The 24530-nt window shown below is 43.2% G+C and overlaps 2 protein-coding genes across 2 annotated transcripts; both read left to right on the top strand.

Annotated features, from left to right (window-relative positions):
* The first annotated feature begins 4038 nt into the window (after window positions 1–4038).
* On the top strand, window positions 4039–4882 carry LOC109153772 (non-classical arabinogalactan protein 31). The gene is made up of 2 exons (XM_019301638.1): window positions 4039–4233; window positions 4479–4882. Exons 1-2 carry the CDS (start codon window positions 4068–4070, stop codon window positions 4844–4846), a joined length of 534 nt encoding a protein of 177 aa, XP_019157183.1. The 5' UTR covers window positions 4039–4067; the 3' UTR covers window positions 4847–4882.
* A 13058-nt stretch (window positions 4883–17940) lies between these two features.
* LOC109153026 (purine-uracil permease NCS1-like) lies at window positions 17941–19308 on the top strand (the record flags this gene model as incomplete). The annotated part of the gene is made up of 1 exon (XM_019300754.1): window positions 17941–19308. A coding segment is annotated over one exon (1170 nt), but the record flags the coding sequence as incomplete, so codon positions are not given.
* Window positions 19309–24530: the final 5222 nt, after the last annotated feature.

Here is a 24530-nt window from a genome sequence, read left to right as displayed (position 1 = left end):
AAGTGAAATAATTTGTTCTAATTAATCTAAAAACTTTTAATTATATATTTATATCCTTACTTTTTAATCTTTTTGTCTTTTTCAAAATACAAATAATTAAAGGGTGGCTTATTTGACTTTCTTTTTCTTTAATTTGTACTAAAAACAGCTCGAAAATTGTGTCGTTGCCTTTAATTTGAGTGAAGCGATTTTTGTTTGTGTGATGAATGTGAGATTGTCATCATTTAATTTGTTGCACTAAGGACCCTGGAAGCTTAACATACAAGTTTGGCTTACAATAAACACATATGCCCTGTGCTTGTCCGACACTTGCTCATGTTTTCCCTGTTTTTTATTTTATTTTATCAATATTACAATAATTAAACTTAATCTAATTTTTAATGGATCTTAGTTTTGACCAAACTTATTGTAGAAGTATTCTCTCAAATCAAACTTATCAAGAAAACGTGTTTTATTATGGCTATATTTTGAGGCCAACGAATTGAAGGGCACCTCGATATCAAGTTGGATGAAAAAGAAAAAAAAAAAAGCATAACCATTCAAAAACGCATGATACCTTAGATTCTTCCTACATAATGTTTTAAAGATGGAATGAAAGACTCTTAATTATATGAGGCCATGATTATACAAGATAAAAGCTTTGTCAAGAAAATTAAGCAATCAGTTACTTAATTTTGTTCTCTAAAAACATACACCAACTAAATATCTCCTCTTCTTTTTTTTTTTTTTTTTTTTTTTCTTTCTACAAATGCTTACGTATATTCATCCAGCATATTAACAATTGCTTATGAATTGGTTGAGGTCATTAGGATATCCTTATCCCTGCAATACTCTCGCACTTTAAAAAAAATTGATTCCACTTTAATGTAAATATAATAATAAAATAACTACTAATAATAATAATAATAATAATAATAATAATAATAAATAAATAAATAAATAACAAGTAAAAGTAACAAGTTTGCTAGTCACGGTGGATTTCAAATAAAAGAAACAATGTTTTTTTAATTTCCACATATCTTACAAGTTCAATATTAACTGAGTTGAGGACAATTTTAGAAGCTTTTTTTAATTGATTATAAGTGACTGGTAAATGATTATCATTATCATTAGTGCATATAAGTTTTACACATAATAGTTGTATAGTGTATTGTTGAATTATTGTAATTATTACAATGGTATGTTTATTGATTTCCAAAAGAAATTTCTTCATGTTATTCCATCATAACATCTTTGTCCAACACCCTGGGGTCCACATTCGATTTGTTCATGTGACAACACTCAAATGAGTTGACCAACGTGCTTTCTTGTTCCATAATTTCGGTAATTACCGCAACTAAGAAATGTTCATGAAATTAATTATTATTCTAATAATTTAGTTGTACGTACAGCTCAACGCTACCAAAATCTTTATTGTTGTCTCAACAGTAGCCATTAATTAATTAATTGTTTAATATTTATGGTTTCTCCCGTTTAATTTGGAAACTTTGAGCTGAGCACACAATTTAACTTGTGACTTGTGAGGATAAAATATCAAATTAGAAAAAATAAAATAAAACAAAAACATCCAGATCTTATCAACAACTTTAATTCTTTACTAAAGTTGCCAACCTTAGGAAACATTTGATTTAATTTTTAATTTAATTTAATTTTTTAAAAAAGAAATCTGTACAATCCGATGGTCTATTCCATCTTTTGTGGGGGATTTTTGAAATTGAATCTGAGAAGCCAACTAATATCAATCGTTATACTTGCACCATAGCGCGCATAGCACTGTGCGTCCCGTGCCTCTTAAAAATTAAAACGACGTCGTTTTGCATAAGGGCGCATAATACAATGCGCGCCCTGGTGCAGGATATAAATTGCCAACTAATATATACGTAGTTCTGAAATTTGAGTTTTCACAACTTCTTGGGCTTTGAAATTTTGGGTCTAATAAGAGGCATTTCATGTTCATTTGGAAACAAGCCCAGGCATTGCCACATAAATTTAATTATTAAAATACAACCTTATTGAGGAGTGACTAATATTGCAACATTTACGAGACTAATTTCATAATGGTAAACAATTAAGTATGATATTTGTGTTCATGAGAGGAGTTTGAATGTCTAGATATGTCATATATAAAGAAAGAGTAAAATACAATTGCAAACTAGTTAACATGCATGCTTCTTTTTATGTTGGAAAAAATAGAGTAAAATGACATTTTAAGTGACTATTTTGTAGTACAAGTATATATAGACTCCACTTTTAATTCGAGTCGAGGTCAAAGTGGATTTGGATTTTTCATAGTAAGATGGAGAGATTTATATATTGTATGCTCAAAACAGATAATAGATAAATGAGAAATTAATTCTCAAATAGACTCATTTGAGTTGAAAAATAAAGATGGGAAGACTTGTAAGTAGGGCTATCAAAACGGGTTGGCCCGCCCCATTAGGCCCGTCCCACCGCGGGCTTTTCTTTTTGCGGATTTTTGCGGGCCGGCCCGCGAAGCCCGCGGGCTAGGAGATATACAACCCAAGCCCGCCCCATGCGGGCTTGCGGGCCCCGCGGGTTGGCCCGCGGGCTGGTGTTAAAATTTAAAAAAAAAATAAAAAATGTCTAATAAGCATCTTTTCTTCTTCTTCTTCTAGGATTTGTTCTTCTGTGACTGAAAGGACAACATATTGAGGCCCCTAATTTAGTCTTCAATCCCAACCTCCTCCCAGATCAACTTGGACACTATTTCATCGTACTGCGGAACATATTCCTGCATGCCAAAATGCATTTCATTAATTATAAATAAACTTTATAAGTTTAAGACAAAATAAAAACAAAAATAAAAGTTGCCTAGTGGATTAGAGATTTTTTTCTTTAGTCTTAAACAATTATATTATATTATATATAGAGAGAGACAGTAAACAGTAGTCAATTAGGATTAGGATTAGAAATTTAGGTTTTACCTCTTTTCTTTAGTCTTAAGCAGTTTCTTTACTGTTATATTATTATATTTTATAATTTATATATTATATAATATAATATATACAGATATTTTTTTTAAAGGGCTTGGCCCGCGGGTAGGCCCGCAACCCGCGCGGGCTATGGCCCTCCGCAGGCTAAGCCCGTTAGGCCCGCGTTTTCACGGGCCTATTTTTTGGTGGCCATAACCCGCCCCACTGTGGGGCGGGTGCGGGCCAGCCCGCGGATTTTGACCCACTTTGAGAGCCCTACTTGTAAGTAGCCTTTATCCCACATTGAAAAAATAAGTGAATTTGAAACACTATATATACAATACCCTTTTAATTAAAAAGAATTTGCATTGTATAGTTTAGAAGTTTTCTCTGTTGCTAATGTGAGTCAACCATTGAACTAAGTACTAAGGAATCCCCCTCCCCCGCCCCTCACAATATTTATATACGGAGATAAAGTAGTTTATATGATTTGAGTTTAGGCTTAATTATGTAGAGGACTAGCTACATGGAAATAAATAAATTAAAGAATAGACTAATTTGCCCTTTAGTTGACAATTTTAGTGTAATTATGCTCCCTATTGACTTAATATGCACCATTGATCACTTGATTTCGTGTAGATCTATCCTGTCCTGAGTTCTCATAGGAGCATGGTCACTTTTTGAGGATGTGTATTGGTTAAAACTTGTCTTGTGAGCTTAATTGACAAAGGACATGACCAATAGGTTTTCTCATTGAGAATTGAACTTGTAGAGAGTGTTTACCATTTATCAAGTTAATAGCTTGATTAGCTTTATTGGGTTGGACCGAACCCTGTAAATTAAGGTTTGTTAATGTTATGTAAACTAGATTAATTAAATAAGTTTAGAGCACGTACACCGTACCTGTGTATTATATATATTACTTGAAAGACACATACATGATACATATTACATACAGACCCATTAAAATGGTTGGCACGTCGTAGGTAGTGCCCTTCCATGACTCACAGAATCGACAGACCACTACATACTACATACGCACACCTATATATATAGATCAGATCGTCTTAAACTGAAGCTTAATTGTAGTGGCAAGAAAAAAAGATATCAAGAAATAGCAAAGCAAAGCAAAGGATGGAGAAGAAGATGAAGAGCGTGTGGTTTGTTTTTGTGATGATTGTAGCATTCTTAATGGCAGCAGCAGAGGGAACAGATTCCATTCACGTTTCCGGCAAAGTGCTGTGCCAAGATTGCACCCAGGGATGGAATGAATGGGTCAGTGGCGCTAAGCCCATCAAAGGTAGCTAGTTTTGCTTAATTTCATAATTAATTCTCTTTTTGAGTGATTAGAAATCTAGTGTCATTAGAAGATGTGTTCCGAATAAATCACACATTCTGATCCTAGTTGACAAATGACTATAGGCTCTAAAAGTCCAACTTCAAACTTAACTTCGACTAATAAGGTTAAGACAGTTAGAAAGCATGTGGTTAATTGACATGTTTATAAGGTGAGAAGTTTATTTTGGGTTGATTTTGATTTTTCAGGTTCAGTGGTCTCTGTTACGTGCCTAGACGAGAGGAGGAGGGTAATGTACTATGGGAGTGATCTCACAGATGAACTTGGAGGCTTTGACTTGCTTCTAAACAAGACCAGCTGCTATGGCAAGCCTCTTAATCCCCATAATTGCTTCTTAAGGCTGGTCTCCTCCCCGGACCCTGTCTGCAATATCCCCACTGACTTCGCCGGTGGAAATTCCGGGATAAAGCTCCGCCGCCCCACCGTGGTTTACAGAGGCCTCACTAAGTATGAGATGGGACCTTTCTATTACACCACCCCTATGTGCGACCAGCCGGACACTAATAATAATCATGATGCTGACTCCAATATTACTGAAAAGGACACCAACTATTAAATTAAACCACGTTGTATCCTATGTTTTTACATTCCAACTAATTCTTTCCAAATTGAATTATTATCATAAGTATAAATTTAAGAATTTGTTTATCCCTACTTTACAAATTCTAAGGTTGAAAAATGATACAACCACAATATTACAATTGAGTTTGACTTCTAGTTGAAATGGTCTATTGTCTATTTTGATTTGAGTCGTGGGAAGCTTAACTAGTCGCAAATGTGGAATTTATCATAAGAGACCAAAGAGTTTCACTAGTGCGCAGAGTACGTGGGAGCAATTTCTCAACTCAAGTGGCTCAAGTGAGGGAGACTACTTGTGTGAAGTAAACAAAAATTTAGTCTCATTAATAGTTGAGTCATCATGATTTACCATTCCACAATCTTATTGAGCTGGGGTGTGAGGTGTCTAAGGTAGCCCATACTACCGCTAGAGAAGTTTTATTTAAGTCAAGATCGTAAGGAATGACTTTCTATGCCTTCCCACTTTTCCTTTGTACTGCATGATGACTTGAATTAATATATAGAAAATCCTACTTCTACCTTCAAATTCTACTATAAACTTTTACTTCCTCACGCTAATTTTTGATGTTGACCTTTTTTTTTTTTTTTTTTTTTTTTTTTTTTTTTTTTGGACTCACAAGATAATTAATCATTCATACTTCTACTTCCAAATTCTACTGTAAACTTTTACTTCCTCTAACAAAATTTTGATGTTTGACAATTTTTTTTTGGATCCACAAGATAAATCATTCATTATTGTATCAATATAAATAGAAAGTCCATGTAGAAAAACTCTTAGGGGGGGCGTTTGGTTCATGAAATCTTAGATTACTTAGGTAATATGAGTCTGATTATGTTATATTTTCTTATTTGGTTCAAGTTATGAGATTACCTATTACCTAAAAACTGATGTGGGGCTAATATGTTTGTCCCAATTTTCTTAGGTAATCTTAAATTACCTTGAATTATTCCAACTTTGCTCTGGTAAACTAATCCTTATATAATAATAATAATAATAATAATAATAATAATAATAATAATAATAATAATAATAATAATAATAATAATAATAATAATATGTTTATATAATCAAATATATATATATATATATATATATATATATATATATATATATATATATATATATATATATATATATATATATATATATATATGGTAGGGAATATCCCGACCGACATAGCTTTACCCCGACCGGTGTGCCTTTGTCTTTTTCTTCTTGTCTTTGCAGGTAACAGGTCGGGTTTCTTGTGAAGAACCCGGTCGGGGTCCGACCGGGAGTTGCCCGAGCGGCAGTGTCGACTACCGAGCGGTAGCCCTTTAGCGAGAGAGCTGACGAGGGACACGTGGCGGCTCCACGCGTTGACAGGCAGGGCACCCGGGACGACGACACGTGGTTGCTACGTGGGAAGCATGCCGAACGGCCGGATTTGTGTCTCTGGCTCCGCGGTTATAAATACCCGCGATAGCGACAGTGTGATGGACTTTTGGACGATCGATAGGTTGTTGTTAGAGAATCCCGACCGCAGTCAGTCGGTACTCAGAGCAACCAAGTAGATTGTACTTAGGGCCTTCATTGATCAATAAGAGTTATTTACTTGCTTTAATTGGTCTCTTAGTTATTTAATTACCGCAATTAACACTATCATTTTGACGCCGTCTGTGGGGATCCGTGCAAGAAAGCTAACGTCTTGACGAGCACCCGGTCTCTATCAACCATGTATCCGTGGGCACAAAACCTCTTCGCCGACGATCAGGCCGATGCAGCGACCTCATCCGACCACCCGGCGACACAGCAGCAAGGTCAGAATATGGACCTCAACCTCAATCTCTCACCACCCCATCCATCCAATACATACCCGGCCGCCCAACAGCTGGTGAACTACATACAATCGGGATATCAGACACCCGGTCCGCAATACCAGCAGCAGTAGATGCCGTATCTCGGCCAGTATCCATACCCGGTCCCACCTTAACCGTATGGGTATTGGCCCGACCAACCGATGTATTACACGCCCCCGGTTGGATACCCACCATTCACGCCTGCGTACACGGCTCCAGCCGCCGCCCCTCCAGTCTACCCGGTCGCACAAGTAGAGCCGCAGCATCAATCCACTTCCCGGGCTTGACGCTCGGCTCGTTCGCGGTTGGGGTTGGGGGGTGCTGATGCGATGGAGGCACCACGGCAGGCCCAGCAAGCACCGGAGGTCCCAGCCCGAGCGGAGGACCCCGAAGAAGTTACCCGAGCGGTAGCTTTTGATCGTCTTCGACCGGCGATGTGACAATGTTTGGGGCCCCAAGACCCAAACCGGCAGCTGGAAGATGTACAGATGCAGGAAGTCAGCCAGGAGGCTTCATCCGGGCATAGCGGGTCGAGATCTCACCGTCGATGACGCGCTCGGGACGCAACCCAAGCTGCTCAGGCGGCCGAGCTCAACGAGACCCAAGGATTGCTCTATAACCTCCAGGCGGAGTTTGCGCAATTCAGGAACGCGCACCCTGCAATACCCCCGGTCGACCAGTCCTCCTTGCTCAGGACGCCTTTCACTGCCGTGGTAATGGCTCAGCCCTACCCGCTTGATTTGAAGGTCTCCGGGGAGAAAAGTTACGATGGTCGTACGGACCCTGAGGTCTATGTCAATGATTTCTACGGCAACATGATGTTGAAGGGCGTATCAGACGCCGTGATGTGTAGGGCTTTCTATTCCACGCTCACCGGTCGGGCGGCGGAATGGTTCCGAACTTTGCAGCCAGGCTCAATTGCAGATTTTAACGCCCTGGCAATCAAGTTCGTGAGGAAATTCATCACCTCTAAGGTGGTGAGGAAGTCCTACATGTACTTGGAGAAGGCCAAGCAACTTGAAGGGGAGAGCTTGACCGATTTCCTCGTCAAGTGGAAGGCGGCGGTCGGGGAAGTCGAGCCCATGGATGATGCGACCGCCACCCACATGCTTCACATTTCCCTCCGGGCGGGTTATTTGTACTAGGATTTTATCCTACACCCCTTGGCCACGTATGAGGAGGCCCTCCAAAGGGTCACAGATTATGCCAACGCCGGCGAGGCGAATGCCGTAAAGCGCTCGCAGGAGGTCAGGTCTTCGTCCCGTAAACCGGCCAGCCGGGCGGAAAACCGATCGGGTGATGATCATCTCCGATCCTGCACCAGGCCTGGTGAGTTTACGGCCTTGAACCGATCCGTAGCGGAGGCCATGCAGTACGCTCAGTCCTGCAATCTTATCAAACTCCCCCATCCCGATCGAGACGGCCCTGACAAGAGTAAGCACTGTGCTTACCATCGATGTGCCGGGCATGACACTGAAGAGTGTACCCACTTGCGCCAACTCTTGGAGGACCTGCTTAATCTTGGAAAGTTGGACAAGTGAGTGGGGAAGAGAGAAGACACAAAGAAGAATACGGATCGGAGAGATCACCGGCGCTCCCATCACCGTTCCGATCGTTCTGATCGTGAGGGACGCTCCGATCGGTCAGGTCAGGACCGAAGAGACGACCGTCGAGATGACCGACGGGACCCTGACCCCCCGTCTAGCAGCCGATCGGCGGGGAAGCCGACCATCCACTTTATTTTTGGTGGATTGGACGATGCTTCGCGATCGAGGGGTAATTGCCCGGTTGCCATTGTAGATTCCCGGGACACCGGGAAGAGGCAGAAGATGGAGCCCATAACCTTCACCCTCGAAGATCACCCAGCAGCGGTTACCACGGCATGGAGGCGCTCGTGGTCACGATTGATGTTAAAGGGACGGATGTCCAGAGGGTTATGGTGGACTCTGGGAGCAGTGTGAACGTCCTTTATTTGGACGTGTTTGAAAAGCTTGGACTTGACAGGAAGGAGCTGACTCCGGTCGATGTACCACTGTCGGGATTTACCGGGGCGCTCATTTACCCCAAAGGGAAAATAATGCTCCCAGTCGAGATCGGCACATCTCTAAAGTCGATCAAGACGGAGTTGGAATTCGTTGTGGTCAACCTCCATTGTGTCCACAACATTATTTTGGGCCGACCCGCAATCATGAAGATTGGTGGGATAATTTCAATGACTCACCTGTGCATGAAATTCCCCACCCCCAATGGGGTCGGTGTGGTCTGCGGCGACGTCCAATCCGCCCGGAAGTGTTACACCCGAGCGGTCAACAGACGTGACTCCGGTCCGTCTTCCCGGGTGAACACCATTGCCAAGGAGGAGGCAAAAGACCGGAAGGAACAACCCGAGCCTTCCGAGGAAATAGTGGAAGTTCCCCTGTCCGAGGACCGCCGGACAGGAAGATTAAGATAGGCCGGGCCCTCACCCCCGAGCTCCGAGCCGAAATTTTGGCCATACTCCGGGAGTATGCCGACATCTTTGCATGGGGGCCCGAAGACATGCCGGGATCGACCGATCGGTAATCTGTCACAAGTTGGCTGTCGATCCCGCAGCAAAGCCGGTCGTGCAGAAGACCCGGCACCTTTCTTCCGATCGCCGCGAGTTTGTCAGAGAAGAGGTCAAGAAAATGGCGGATATCGAGCACATCCTTCCGGTGATCTATCCCGAGTGGGTGGCCAACGTTGTCCTTGTTCCTAAGCCCCCAGCTTGGAGGATGTGTATTGACTTCACCGACCTCAACAAGGCCTGTCCGCTCGACCCGTATCCTCTACCGAGTATCCATCAGATGGTCGACGAGACGGCCGGGGCCGAGTTGATGAGTTTCATGGATGCATTTAAAGGATATCATCAAATAATGATGCATCATGAAGATGAGAGCAAAACAGCCTTCGTGACCCCGGACGGGCTGTATTGCTACCGAGTGATGCCGTTCGGCCTCCGCAACGCGGGAGCGACCTATCAGAGGATGATCAATATGCTCTTCGCCGATCTGCTAGGCCGAACGATGGAAGCTTACATTGACGACATGCTGGTCAAGAGTCGGGACCGATCCGACCACACTCGGGACCTCCGGGAGTGCTTCCAGATCATGAGGAAGTACCAGTTGCGGCTGAACCCGACCAAGTGCACATTTGCGGTTCAGACCGGGAAGTTCCTCGGCTACATGATGACCAAGAGGGAATCGAGCCCAACCCGGCCAAAGTTAAGGCGATTCTAGACATGCAACCACCTTCTACCGTTCGAGAAGTCCAGCAATTGACCGGTCGGTTGGCAGCTCTCAGCCGATTCCTCTCCAAATTAGCCGAGCGCGCTTTAACTTTCTTCAAGGTATTACGTAAAGTCAATGGGTTCGTCTGGGATGAAGAATGCTGAGCGGCTTTCGATGAGCTAAAGGAGTACCTCATGTCACCAATCGTGCTCTCAAAGCCCGAGCTCGGAGAAGAGCTAGACGTGTACCTCGCCGTCTCCGATCGTGCAGTAAGCGCAGTATTGTGCCGAACCGATCCGGAAGGGGTCCAGCGACCGGTGTACTATGTAAGCCATGCGCTACATGGTCCCGAGCTCCGGTACTCCCGGTTAGAGAAGGTCGTCTACGCCTTGTATATCGTTGCGAAGAAGCTGACTCCCTACTTCCAAGGTCGAGCAATTCGCGTTTTGACCGATCAGCCGATCGGGCCAGTCCTCCGAACTGCTTCATCATCCGGTCGCCTAGTTAAGTGGGCGTTAATGCTGACCCAGTACGCGATCGAGTACCGACCAAGACCAACCATCAAAGGCCAAGCCCTTGCTGATTTCTTGGTCGAGTGCACCGCCCGGGATACCCGACCTCCCGAGGTTGCGGATCCCGAGGCTGAGTAGTGGTCGCTGGCTACTGACGGGTCGAGTAGCAAGAAAGGGGCAGGAGGAGGAGTGGTGGTCACGAGCCCGGAGGGATTCAAAGCCTATTTCGCCCTCATGTATCAGTTCCATCCAACTAACAATGAAGCCGAGTACGAAGCCTTTGTCAATGGCTTACAGTGTGCTCGGGACTTGGGGGCTGAATACATCCGAGCTCAAACGGACTCCGCGCTCGTGGTCGGGCAGGTTCTCGGGGATTATGAAGTGAACGGAGAACGTCTACAACTATACCGAGACCTGGCCATGGAGAAGCTTACTCAGTTCCAGGGGTATACCGCCCGGCACATACCCCGGTTGGATAATGCTAATGCGGACATCTTGTCCAAATTGGCCCAAGACGCCCCGGAACACATGTCGAAGATAGCTCGGATTCTGGTGATCCCGAGGCATAGCATCCATCGCTTGTCGGTCAATCCAATCCAACCGGTAGAAGACAATTGGATCACCGATCTGAAGGAGTACCTCGAGCACGGTCGGCTCCCAGACGACCCCCAGCGTGCTCGGAAGGCCAAGCTTAGAGCCCCGAGGTTCCAAGTCTTGGACGGTCGTCTTTACAGGCGATCGTATGGAGGCCGTCTTATGCGTTGCTTGACCGCATTTGAGGCCGATTTGGTCATGAAGGAATTGCACTCGGGCATTTGTTCTTCACATCAAGGAGGCCGATCGTTAGCTCGTCGTATCATGCTGATCGGGTATTATTGGCCGTCCCTCTAGCTAGATTGTGAAAAGTTAGCTCAGGAATGTGAGACGTGCCAGTTGTTTGCCCGGATGCCTGGATGACCGGCAATCTTCTATCAACCGGTCACGACTGCAATTCCCTTCGCTAGGTGGGGGGTGGACATTTTGGGACCCTTCCCTCAACTCTCCGGTCGGAGAAAGTTCGTGATTGTCGCCATTGACTATTTTTCCAAGTGGATAGAAGCCGAGCCGTTAGCCACGATCATCTCTCAGCAGTGCGCTCGGTTCCTATGGCGCAATGTCATTTCCCGCTTTGGTGTGCTCGTGCATCTCATTAGCGACAACGGCCGCCAATTCGTAAGCCAGTATTTTCAAAACTTCTTGGCCACGATCGGAACGACCCACGTCCGGTCGTCGGTAGCTTACCCGCAGGGGAATGGTCAAGTAGAAAATGCCAATCGGACGATTTTGGAAGGTCTAAAAAAGAAGCTACACTCGGCTGGTCGTAGTTGGGCTGATGAGTTGCCATATGTACTGTGGACTTATCGGACGACCCCGAGGGAGGCTACTTTGGAGACCCCTTTCGCCCTTGTCTACGGAGCAGAAGCCCGACTCCCGATCGAGGCTTGGATCCCGACCGACCGAGAACGAACTTACAATGCGGAGGAGAATGAACACTCGATGGTCGTGGATCTCGACGGGGTCGAGGAGAAAAGAGAGCTAGCCGCTCGGCGTATGGCCGAGTATCAGAAGAGATTCAAGAGTTCAAAGGACGTCCGGGTCAACCCTATTACGTTCTACGACGAAGGGAGGCCAGTCAACCTTTGGAAGGCGGCAAGCTAGCTCAAAATTGGGAAGGGCCGTACATCTTCAGTGCTGTCGTACGGCCGGGGACATACCGACTGGAGACAACAACCGGTCGGGTAATCGAGGGGACTTGGAATTCCGAGCACCTCGTGATGTTTAGGCATTAGCCTGTTTTTTATAATTTTTAGACGAAGTGGGGGCTCGACCTGCGAGTTAGTCCCGGTCGTCGCTTGTAATTAATTTTTATGATTGTAAATATTTATTTAACCGCCTGCGAGCGGGAGGGTTTAATGTATATACGATCGGTGATTGCTTGACCGTTTGCATGCGGCGGCCCGATCGGTTATTTTCTTTACCTTCATTGCAAGCAGGTCAAGTCAACATCTTGTCATCTCGACCGGGCGAGTCCATCGACCGGTCAAATACGCTCCTCTTCGGCGGACATTTGGGTCACGCCACCGATCGGGAAAGCTAGAGCTCCCAGCATAATTCCCCGATCCGTCCAACTTCTTTCCACTATCGCACCCACTCGTGCCTCGAGGGCACAATAGTGTGGGGGCTGGGATGAAGGAAGTGCTGTAGGCCCGTCGCTCGGGAACACCCCGATCGTGGTGGCTTACCAATTTTCAAAATTTTCGACAAGGCCAAGAGATCGGGTAAACCTGATCGGGTAGGCCAGCGCAACATCGGAATTCCGGTCGAACGAGGCACGACTGGGCCATAAGGCCGCGAAGTCGGGCATTAGACCAATCGGAAGACGCGCGACTAGGCCATAAGGCCGCGGGGTCGGGTGTCGATCAAGATGAGTAATGCATGACCGGGCCAAAAGGTCATGAGGTCGAGCATTAAGGGTTCGACGCATGTTTGATTGAAGATAAAAGTGCGAATAAAAGCGAACGAACGACATAAGTTGGGCAAAAAATGGATGTCAATTAATTAAAAGAGTGCCCGGTACAAACTCGGGATCAGGCTCCCGATCAATGTCACTTTACAAAAGAAGAAGTACAACCAGCTTCTACTTCTTCGCTTCCTTGGCTTCGCCTTTCTTGGAAGCTTCCGCTTCGCTCGGGGTGGCCGCCGTAGATCCGCTCGGCTTGGCCGTTCTTTCCTTTGGGGCGAACGGAGAGGGACCGGGGTCGGCGAGATCCGGAGGGAGTGCAGACAGAACCAGTTGGAGGTTGTCTCCCTCAAGGGCCTGCTCCAGTCGTTTCTGGGCCTTCTTGAGCATTTTTCTTTGCCCGGCTTTGAAGGCCCACCGACCGAACGACAGTATCAGGTCTTCCCCGATTTTCGTCCTCCGGGCCGCCTTGAGGAACGCCGAGCCCGTTTCGTTGTCCTTAAAAACGGACTGGGCCAACTCGTCCGGGTTCTCCAGTCGGGCCTTCAGCTCCGCAGCCTCCCCGATCGCCCGTTGCGCGACCTTCTCGGCCAGGACTCGGTCTTCCCCGCTCTTCTTAAGGTCCTTCTGGACCTTCTCCAGCTCCTCCTGGATGTCTTTGACCTCTTGAAGGCATCGGGCGGCGGCCTTCTTATGTCGGTCGGCCTCGTCGGCCAGCATGACCCGACCTTGAAGGAGCTGGGCCGCTCGGGAGATCTGCAATACAAAAGACGCTCAGAGTTAGCCCGGTCAGAGACACTTGTGTAAAAAGGCTTAAGTGGAGAAATTACTTACCTCGGCCAAGTCGAAGCCGATTTTCTCGGCCACCTGGGTCGGGGTCATCTTCCCCAAATCTTCCTTGGCTGGCCCGGCGTTGCCAATACGGGCCAGTATGGACGTGTCGCCCTTATTCCGCCCGGTCGAAGGACTCGGGCTTCGCTGCTCTCGCCGGCGTTTGATGCCGCGGACCTTGGTTACGCCCTTCTCGGGCACCTTCTCTTTTCCTCGGGTGACCTCCACCCGGGTGACCAAGACGTCGGTCGGCTCGACCACGAAGCCCTCGGCCGTAGTGATGGTCGAGGCCCCAATCGGTCGGGCAAGGGGGACCTCCTTCTGCCCGGCCGGCTTGCTCTTGGGCTTCTTCTTGCCAAGCGAAATCTTGGTGGGCGGGGGAAGAGGAGCTTCGTCATCTCCAAAATCTGCCATTTCTGCAAAATAAAAGAACAAGGCAGTTAGTTCGGGAAAAGTAAGGTCGTTCGGGGTGTTAGGGTCGGGAGGAATGGTTAGTGTTAAACCTTTACCCTTCCGCTTGCCCCGAACGGGCATCCTTGCAATCGTCACGCCCCGAGGCTCGGGCTTATACTTCTCGGGCAAGTCGTATACTGGCTCGGGCAGGTCGGCCGCCTCGAGGGACTCGGGCGTCTTGAAGATCCGATACTCGTAGATCTCCCCGGATATCTTGGTCGTCGCATCCTTGAGGGCCTGAGTCTCGGTTGGGACAACTTGCTTCCTAAAGCGCTGACTCCAGACCCTCTCAACCAGGAAAATCCACGGCTCGTACTTCACCGAGAACAGCCGGTTCTTCCACCCCCGGTTGTTCCCAGGCAGCCCCTTGATCGAGCACATGTCTGCTCGGGACTGGGTCATCAGGAATCCGCCCCCGTACGCAGCTGCCAGCACCTTCACCTGGTAGATGAAGTTGAAGAGCTCTATGGTGCAGGCCAGCTGGTGTCGACCGCAGATCTGCGGGAAGCACGCGATCATCCGGTGCGCGTTCGGGCAGATCTGCCCGGGCACCACCTGGTAGTAACCCAGGAACGCGGTGAGGAGGCCCGAGAAGGGGAAAGTGATCGGGGCCATCAGTGAGTCGTAGTGCATCCCGAGCCACTTTCCCCGATGCCTCTCGATGATGTTCCTGAGCTGGCGGCTGGTGTCGAACTCGACCCGACCAGCAAGTGTTGCAGCGATTCTGCTCGCTTCTCCTTTTGTCAGCAAGCTCATCTGGTTTTCGACGCTCTCGCTGTTGAGGAACTCGAACCCGTCCCCGCCTGGCGCCGCCGGCCCGGCTGGGTCTTCCTCGACCGCCTCCGCGTCGTCTGCCCGGTTGCCCCCTTCGGGCTCAACCTGAGGGTAATCCCCTATTACCCTCGTAGGCGTTTCTCTAACGCCTTCGATTGGGGAATTCCGTCCGCTCGTGGACGTTTTCCCGCTCTCGTCGCTGGAGCTCCCCGACCCGCTGGAGCTCGACCCCGACGTCCCCGACGAGCTTGATGACCTTTCTGGCTCGGGGGCTCGGTCGGGGATTTGCTGCGGTCGTTGTACGACCTCCGGAGAATAGGACATGATGTCCACTTCATCGCTGATTTGCTCGACCTCGTCGTCGTAGTCTGCAACCGAGACGTTCTAGCTGTCTGAGTCTGACATCTTTTCTACCTAAAGGTCGGTCGGGGTTAGTACAGGGCTCGGGACGTTGGGTCGGAGTTAGTGTTATCCTACTACTAAGCAAAGCTTGAAATAAAAACAAAGCAAGGAAGTAGAGAGCTTACCGATCAGGGAGACTTTGTAGAAGTTTGCAGGAGAGTTGCTCGATTGGTCTGCTGAAAAGCTCGTTTGGGACTCTCTGAGGGTGCCGATTGATTCAGAAGATTGAGGAAAGTTCAAATGAGGGCCTCAAGGGCCTATTTATAGGAGAGCATTTGGGCGGGAAGCCAATCCACTTGCGCGACGTGACCCGCGCTGATTCCGAGGCGACCGTTGCAGTCGCAGAGGCCGGCAGTCGCCGACACGTGGCGAGAAGGGGAATGACAGCTGGCCGGTCGGTTTGGTAGCCGACGGTTGGGCTTCTTCATCTCGTCCCGTTTTTTCCCGAACGGTCAAAAAGGCCCGGGCTGGGGGGCTCTTGGTAGGGAATATCCCGACCGACATAGCTTTACCCCGACCGGTGTACCTTTGTCTTTTTTCTTCTTGTCTTTGCAGGTAACAGGTCGGGTTTCTTGTGAAGAACCCGGTCGGGGTCCGACCGGGAGTTGCCCGAGCGGCAGTGTCGACCACCGAGCGGTAGCCCTTTAGCGAGAGAGCTGACAAGGGACACGTGGCGGCTCCACGCGTTGACAGGCAGGGCACCCGGGACGACGACACGTGGTTGCTACGTGGGAAGCATGCCGAACGGCCGGATTTGTGTCTCCGGCTCCGCGGCTATAAATACCCGCGATAGCGACAGTGTGATGGACTTTTGGACGATCGATAGGTTGTTGTTAGAGAATCCCGACCGCAGTCAGTCGGTACTCAGAGCAACCAAGTAGATTGTACTTAGGGCCTTCATTGATCAATAAGAGTTATTTACTTGCTTTAATTGGTCTCTTAGTTCTTTAATTACCGCAATTAACACTATCAAAAAATATATATATATATATATATATATATAAGGGTGAAGAGATATGGCGTAAGTTGTTAGCAACGAAGATTTGATTTGCACCCTTTACGCGCGAGAAAAAATATTTATACTATACAATTCAATAAGTTTTAAAAGAGCTCTTGTATAGATAGTGGTGCAAATTCACTTTCCAAACCAATGTGAGACAAAAGCTACTCTCAAGCTTTTTCCCTTCACTTTTCCAACTCAAATGGGTCTACTTTGAGAATCAATATCTCATTCACCCATTATCCGTTTTGAGCGTACAATATATCAATCTCTTCGTCTCACTACGAAGAACCCGAATTCACTTTGACCCGACCCAAATCGGAAGTTGACCCCACTAATAATTGTACGACAAAATAATCACTTAATATGCCATTTTATGTCATTTTAAACTATTTTCCAACAATATATATATATATATATATATATATATATATATATATATATATATATATATATATATATATTGAGGATATTATAGTAAATTGATTCATATAGCCATTAACCAAACATGGTAATATTATTCCACAATCCAAACCCAACAAATAATGTAACCTTGAACCAAACACATACTATTTGTTAAGGGTCAAATAGGCCACTCAATTGCACACCAAATTGTAATTAGATCATCAATCTCAAAAAAATACAATTTGGGTCGCTGAATAACACAAACTCATGCAATTAGACCTAAAATGACCTATTTACCTAGAACTATGCTGGCGGTTTCCTATTTTAAAAATAATTTTGAATAAAATAATTAATTAATATTTAAAATAAAATAAAATAAAATAACATAACATAAAAAAACTAGAACAAAACAGCCGGAGAGCCATGGAAACGAAGATTCGTTCCTCTCCATAGCCGGCCATAGAGACGAAGATTCGTTCGTCTCCATGGCCAAGAGACGAAGGGGCCTTCGTCTCCATGGCTGGAAACAATGCCGGCCGAAGACGATTCTAGTTTTTTTTTTTTAATTAATTATTTTATTTAAAATTATTTTTTAAAAAGGTAACCGCAATGTCAACATAATTCTAAGTAAATAGTTCATTTTGAGTCTAATTGCATGAGTTTGTGTTGCTCAATGGTCCAATTACATTTTGTTTGAGTTCGATAGCATAATTGTACTTGCCTATTTTACCCTTATTCTATAAATAAAAATAATAATAATAATAATAATAATAATAATAATAATAATAATAATAATAATAATAATAAAAAAACAATCTGTCTTTTCTCCGTGGCTACCTAAGGTTTTTATAAATAAAAGTTGTGTTGTTGTAAAGACCACACGTAAATACTTGCCGAAATGTTGGAGCCCCTATTTTTCTTCGTTGTGTCCCCCTTCATCAATGATCAACCACTTTGAATTGTGACTCCTAGCCTTCGTCCCCACCGTGACTAATACTGCAATTTTCCAACACCCAAAACTCATTTCCTCTCACATCTTTAGTTTGTTGCCGACTACCAAATTATATGTCATTCTTCCCTCCCTGCTCAGATCACCTAGCTAGTTAATTACCTTCCGTGGCAGAAAGTCATTCGCAAATCATCCCCTCGGGATCGCTTGACGATGATCCTCTTGTCCAAGACAATCCTGATCCCAGTCTTATCAGTGATGAACTCAAACCCACGACGCCTGGCCAGAGGACTTATTCCGGCTGGGAAATGGCGAGCCTTTGGATTGGACTAGTGGTGGGCGTGCCGTCATTTTATCTAGCCGGTAGTCTTGTTGAACTGGGCATGTCATGGTGGCAAGGCGTTGCCACCGTCGTCGCCGCCAACATCATCACATCACTTACCTTAATCCTCGCCGGCCACCCCGGCACGCGCTACGGCATACCTTTTCCGGTGCTGGCGCGTTCGGCCTTCGGGATTAGCGGTGCCCACATTCCCACGCTGCTTAGATCATTGGTTGCCTGTGGATGGTACGGGATCCAAACGTGGATCGGCGGCGAGGCAATCTTCATTCTCCTCCCCAAAACCATCAAAGATTCATCTTTTTCCCAGCCTGTTTCTTGGCTTGGCACGTCTGTTATTGAATTCACTTGTTTTATTGTATTTTGGGTAGTCCAATTGGCAAGTGTGTTTTTTGGAATTAATGGGATTAGAGAACTGGAGAATTACTCAGCACCAATCCTTGTAGCACTTGTGGTTTGGCTTTTCATTTGGTCATATGTGAAAGCTGGTGGTTTAATAAACCTCTGCCCTTCAAGATTCACCTTCAGGAGAGGTGCAGTGGTGACAGCATTGCTTGGGATTGGGTTCCAGCCATGGAGGCTGATGCAGTCGAGCGAGAGCTATCTGAACACATGGCTGGTTGGGTGCTTGGTGTTCGTGGGGCCCGTCGGGGGCATAATCTTGGCAGATTATTATCTGGTTAAGGGCATGGATTTGAGGATTAAGGATTTGTATTCCAGGAGTCCATATGGTGCTTACTACTACTGTGGTGGATACAACTTGGTGGCTATCATGGCGTTGGTGATTGGGGTTTTGCCTGGCATCCCTGGTTTCTTGCAAAGTGTTGGGATCTTGAAGAACATTCCCAGTTTCTTTACGGCAATTTATAACATTGCTTGGTTCTTTGGCCTCGGTTCTGCTGGAGCTTTTTACTGGTTTTTATCCTTCTTGGAAGAAAAATGCATAAAGCATCAGCCTTTAGATCCCCTTTTACACGATTCATCATAGTTCATTAGTTCCGGCCTGTCTTTATGTAATATATATTTCTACTCAGGTCTGTCTGAGATGCCTTCTCATTTTAAGGTCATTGATTGTGTGTGTATATACATATAAATATGAATGACTATCGTATAAAATGGCAGGCTTGATCTTCAAAAAAGAACTGCAGAGAGAACTATTTATCAGTGAAACGAGGGCCAATATTTATAGTGGTAAGAATGTGAGACTCCAGCTTCAGTGGCTTAACGTAATTGGTTCGTAATTAAACTTAAAAGTCATGAAGGGATTGAATCTCTTGTGCGCACATGAAGACTGCTTGAGTTCGAAAATTAAAGCTCGAGCTTGGCTCGGTTATGAAACGAGCCCATTCGAGTTTGAAATTGATTGAGCTTTAGCTGAGCTTTGACCGAACGGTTAGACTATATATATATATATATATATATATATATATATATATATATATATATATATATATATATATGGATCGCGAGCAGCTCGACGAGGCACAAGCCTAAAACATTTGAGCTTAAGCTCGGCTCGATTACGAAACGACCCGGCTCGAGTTCGAAGTTGACCGAGCTCGAGTTGAGCTTTGACCGAGGGCTCACGAGCTGCTCGACTCATTTACATCCCTAGGTGAGGTCCTGTGGGCTTAAGAGTTGGGATTAGTCCGACGAAGCTGCCTGTTGAGCGGTGTGTGAGGGCCCTTGAGATGGGCGATTTCACATTTTTTGTCACGAGAATGTAGGACTCTAGCTTTAGTCCAAACTTTTTAGTATTATCTTAATATTAATAATTAAATATTTGAGATAATATAAAGACTTTATTCAAAAAGTATTGACCTACCATTATGTTCCATGATCATATCACAACTATAATACTTTAAATTGGAGTATATAATTTAACTAAATATTTATCAAATAATTAAATTATTAACCAAAAAACATAACCCAAATTAATTGAATTGATTGGCATGTAAGCTCAAATAGCTCAGTTAAAGTGCGCTTAATATTATTAACTCATTGAAATGTTCTTAAAATTTATTTTCTTCCACTGAACTATTGAGCTAAGTCTGTGTTTTTGTCTACCGTCAAAGAAAGAATTTTGGATTCACCCTCCAAAGAAATTCTTCAATGATTGACAGCAGAAGCATATCCCAATAATCAATCATAAGTAGAAACAAAAATATTCAGAATGGAGATGATAAATGATGAATGGGGTAAGGGGGCAGGAAGAAGACTGGAGTGCTTTGGCATCTTTCTAGCTATAATATGCTTAGAGATTCTCCATTGACCATTGCATATTTGGATGTCATCAACTTTATGCAGAGTTTATTGGATTCCACGTGAAAGTCAAAACCTCATTTGCAATTTTTTGAGTCATTTTCCAATTCATTTTTTGCTTTTATTGGCAGATCGATGGACAATCACTAGAAGTAACATTAGGAACTAAAGTTGATCGATTTCTGCAGTGGGCATTAATTTTTGCCGTCTTTACTTGTTTCAACTCAGCTTTAACTTCGTAATTCTAGATTGACTGCTTACTATTCGGTGAAATTCCTCTAAGAGCATTTATAATAGTGAGATTTTTTTGTGTGATTTTTTTTAGGATTTGTAAGTGTGATTAGAAAAAAGAATATGAGAAGAGAGAGAAAAAAAGGAAAAAAAAAAAGAAAAAAAAGTAAAACTGAATTTAAAAAATAATAATAATAAAATACACTATCAGGTGCGCCTGCACGCGCCCGCTAGGCGCTCTTGTGACACTCATCACGCGGTGGTAGTGAGTTTAGAGGATTTCTTTTTTCCTCACGCGTGGGTCCCATCCGCGCTGCAAATATTTCCAACCTTGCAGTTGCACCCCTTTCTTCTCTTTCTTGTACTCTCTATCCGCCACATTCCTCAACATTGTTCCAAAAATTTCATATAATCCACTGATAATGATGCTCTAAGAAAGAATTGCTTTTTTTTTTTTTTTTTTTTTTTTTTTTTCATTGCTAGGGATGTTGTGTTCTCAGGGGTAATTCTTTTAAACTGTTTTGATATATATATCTATCATTGTTTTTGGGTGGTGAGCTGGAGGTCATGTAGCTAGTTCAATTCAAATTCCAAATGGTCAAGTTACATGGGAAAGATAGTGAGTATATTAATGTATGAAGAAGTCAAATTGTTTTATCAAAAGTTTTGTCTCAAATGGGAGGAGTGTGGATTCTTATACACTTGAATGTGTTAAGACTGTATTAAGAAATAAGAAAAATACTACATGCCGTCCCATTTCTTACTCCAAACTTTATTTCTTCTCACAAATTCTTAATGTAGACACATTTTTTGGGATTCACATGATGAAAATAGTCAATCGTTTTTTGCCATTGTCATGGAGTAAAAGTGAATAAGTAGAATTTGAGAATACATGTAGTAGAACTCTTGTATTAATCTCGACATATAAATTTTGGGAGTTTACATCTTGTAGAAACGGGTCTTTAAAGGCAAGTTATCTTTTATTTTTTTAGGACATGAGGAAAAAATTGGTCAGTTGAAAGGTTGACTTGGTGGGTATGACAATGCAAAGGACGTTAGTCTAATCAGCACGTTCCGCTATTGATGGACAATTTTAATATTTATGTCCTCGCAAGTGCACGAATCACTATAGTAATAGGGTGTAATAGCAAGGGTCGAACCCACAAGGAATTGTAACAATGCAATTTAACAACTAAACTTTAAAAAATAATTAAATGAAATGTTCTAAAGTACTCGAATCAAATGCCAAAGTTAAGATAAAACAATTAAATTAACAATTTAAAGTGCCAGGAACACATATCAAAGACAAGAATCAACTCAAGTGCAAGACAATTGAATTAAAATTCAAGAAGCTAAGTGATGAAAGCTAAATTAAAAAGCATGGAATAAAAGCTAAAATGGCCAAATTTAACTCAATTAATCTCAATTCTAACCGTAAGATAAAATATAAGTAAAGTGACAATATTAATACTAGAACTGTTGCAAAGGTTTCATAGCAAAATCATCATATTCCTAGGGAAAATAATTTAGCTAAGCATAAAGAAAAAGAACAAATGAATTACCGGGAAAAAATATCAGATAACAATTAAATTGGAAGAGCCTAAGAACATGAATCAATTAAAGTAAAAGAATCGCGATAGTAAATAATTAAGGACTAAACATTAAACTTAGTATTGTAATCAAATATTAGGCACTAATCACTGTCATTAGCATTTCACACTAACAGAATGAATTGAAAAGGTAATTACTAATTATTGCAACTCAAATTAAAGAGCAAAAGAATTGAATCAAAATAATGCTACTGCCTTCTATAAATTAACGCTGCTACCAACCAACTTTAATGCTCAGATTGATTGTTGCCGTTGAACACTAGAGACGTCCGCCGCTGAAAGGAAGAATTTGAAGCTGGTACCGGAAGAATTCGTCACCGCCGAACACCAGAATCAGTCGCCGATCAGAAGCCTCCGGAATTGGTCCGGAGCCAAATTGACATCCCTTCTTTATTATTGCCGGCTTTATATTGTTTCGAATCAATGACTTCCGAACTTCCTCACCACCATTGCTCCGGTCGTTCAGCGCTGCAATAGGATCTCCCGAAAGACTAGATTTGTTGGAAGACTTTGCTGCTATGCCGTCCGATTCTGATTTGCGTTTACTGACCAAGTTGTGTCTCTCCTTCTTTCTTAATAATAATAATAATAATAATAATAATAATAATCTTATTAGATATCATATATAACTAATCTACCTTTATTAAACTCCTACTGAACATGTACTACTAAAATTAATAATATTATAATTAAATTAGAATCAATGAATTATTAAACTGACAGAATTCAAACAATAGACAAATTTAATAATTAAAACAACCTAAAATTGAATAACTATCAAAGCTACTAATAATAACAATAATAAATAAAAATAAATATAAAATTAATTAATTATTGCAAATTAACTATAAAAAGATTATTAAAAATAACAACAAAAATAATATTTATCAGCTATGTCAGTTTACACAATAATACAAGTGTTTGCCCTCTCAGTTGGGATATGCAAGGATATTGACAAAATCTATAGGGACTTTTTTGTCAGGCGAGAAAGAGGATAAGAGAAAAGCTCACCCGGGGGAAGTTAATTTTCATATACTTGTGTATCAATTTTGACATATTCGATGACGAGATAATGGATTTAGCCATTCAAGTCGTTGCTTAAGACATCCTCTCACTTTATTTATTTTACTTTCCTTTTTAATCCATTTAAAAGTATTGTCAACTTTTACAAATTACTTCCTTTTTTTAGATGCCAGCTATCACATAATGTGATGGCATCCCGGTTATCACTCTAAAGGGACAGTAATAGGTTTGAACCCCAGTGGTGGGAGCTTATATTCTTTGGACTAAAAATGTTTGAAAACCTATAGAACACATATACTATCTTGTAATAAAACTTATCTTTTAGTCTTTTAGACACTACTAACATTTTACTATTCTTAATTTACCCTTTATTAGTTGGTGCTTACTGCTTAGAAAGGCAAGAGACTTTAATCTAGCTTGCTTAGGGAAACTGGCTTTATAGATTCTTGAGTGCCTAGATTATAACTCTAGGTCCAAGTGAGGACTGAGGAGGGACAAGTAGATGGAGAAATTCGCATATCATGGCTAAGTAAGAAACAAAATTTGATTTACTATCTATTGCTGAGACAATATATATATTGCAACTAGGAGTTGTTGAACTCAACTTTTATGAATGTGACAAATGCCCTCATACTATGAGTTGAAACAAGATACTATACTCTATTATGTGATAATACTATTATACTAATGTCATTAACATATCCAAAAAATCCAGTTCAATATTCACAAACAGGGCACATAGACATCATACCTTATTTAGGGAATTAGTTGAAGATAAAGAACTAGAGTTGGAGTATGTGACTACTGAGAAACAACTGCCCGACACATTCACTAAACCATTGGAGGGTCTTGGTTTAGACAATTCATGAGATCATCCCTTGTGATTAGTTAGATGTCTGGATTATTCATATAGAAAGTGGAAAGCACAAGGTATTAAGCATTTAAATCCTTTTGTGCTTATTAACATGATTGCCCTTTTTTGCATATTATAGTATTAACTGGATAATCTTTAGAAGAAAAAGAAGAGGGAAATATTTTGACTAATGTCGTTGGAGTCAAATTTCTCCGTAAACTTCAACACCTCATATCAATCATTTGTACGTTACTCTATTCCACCATTATGTATTTATGTGTACGTACATGATAATCTTATGCATCAGCATGCATATGACACATGAAATTGGTTAATAATTTCAAGTTAAACTTTTGTTGCTAATAAAAATTGATAAGTTCTTAATCCAATAATTCAATACATAACTTACAAACCATTAAAATTTAATAA

Source organism: Ipomoea nil, unplaced genomic scaffold (genome assembly GCF_001879475.1).
Source record: "Ipomoea nil cultivar Tokyo-kokei standard unplaced genomic scaffold, Asagao_1.1 scaffold0268, whole genome shotgun sequence".
NCBI lineage: Eukaryota > Viridiplantae > Streptophyta > Magnoliopsida > Solanales > Convolvulaceae > Ipomoea > Ipomoea nil.
The sequence above is the reverse complement of the archived record's forward strand: the minus strand, read 5'-3'. Positions and strand labels throughout refer to the sequence as shown.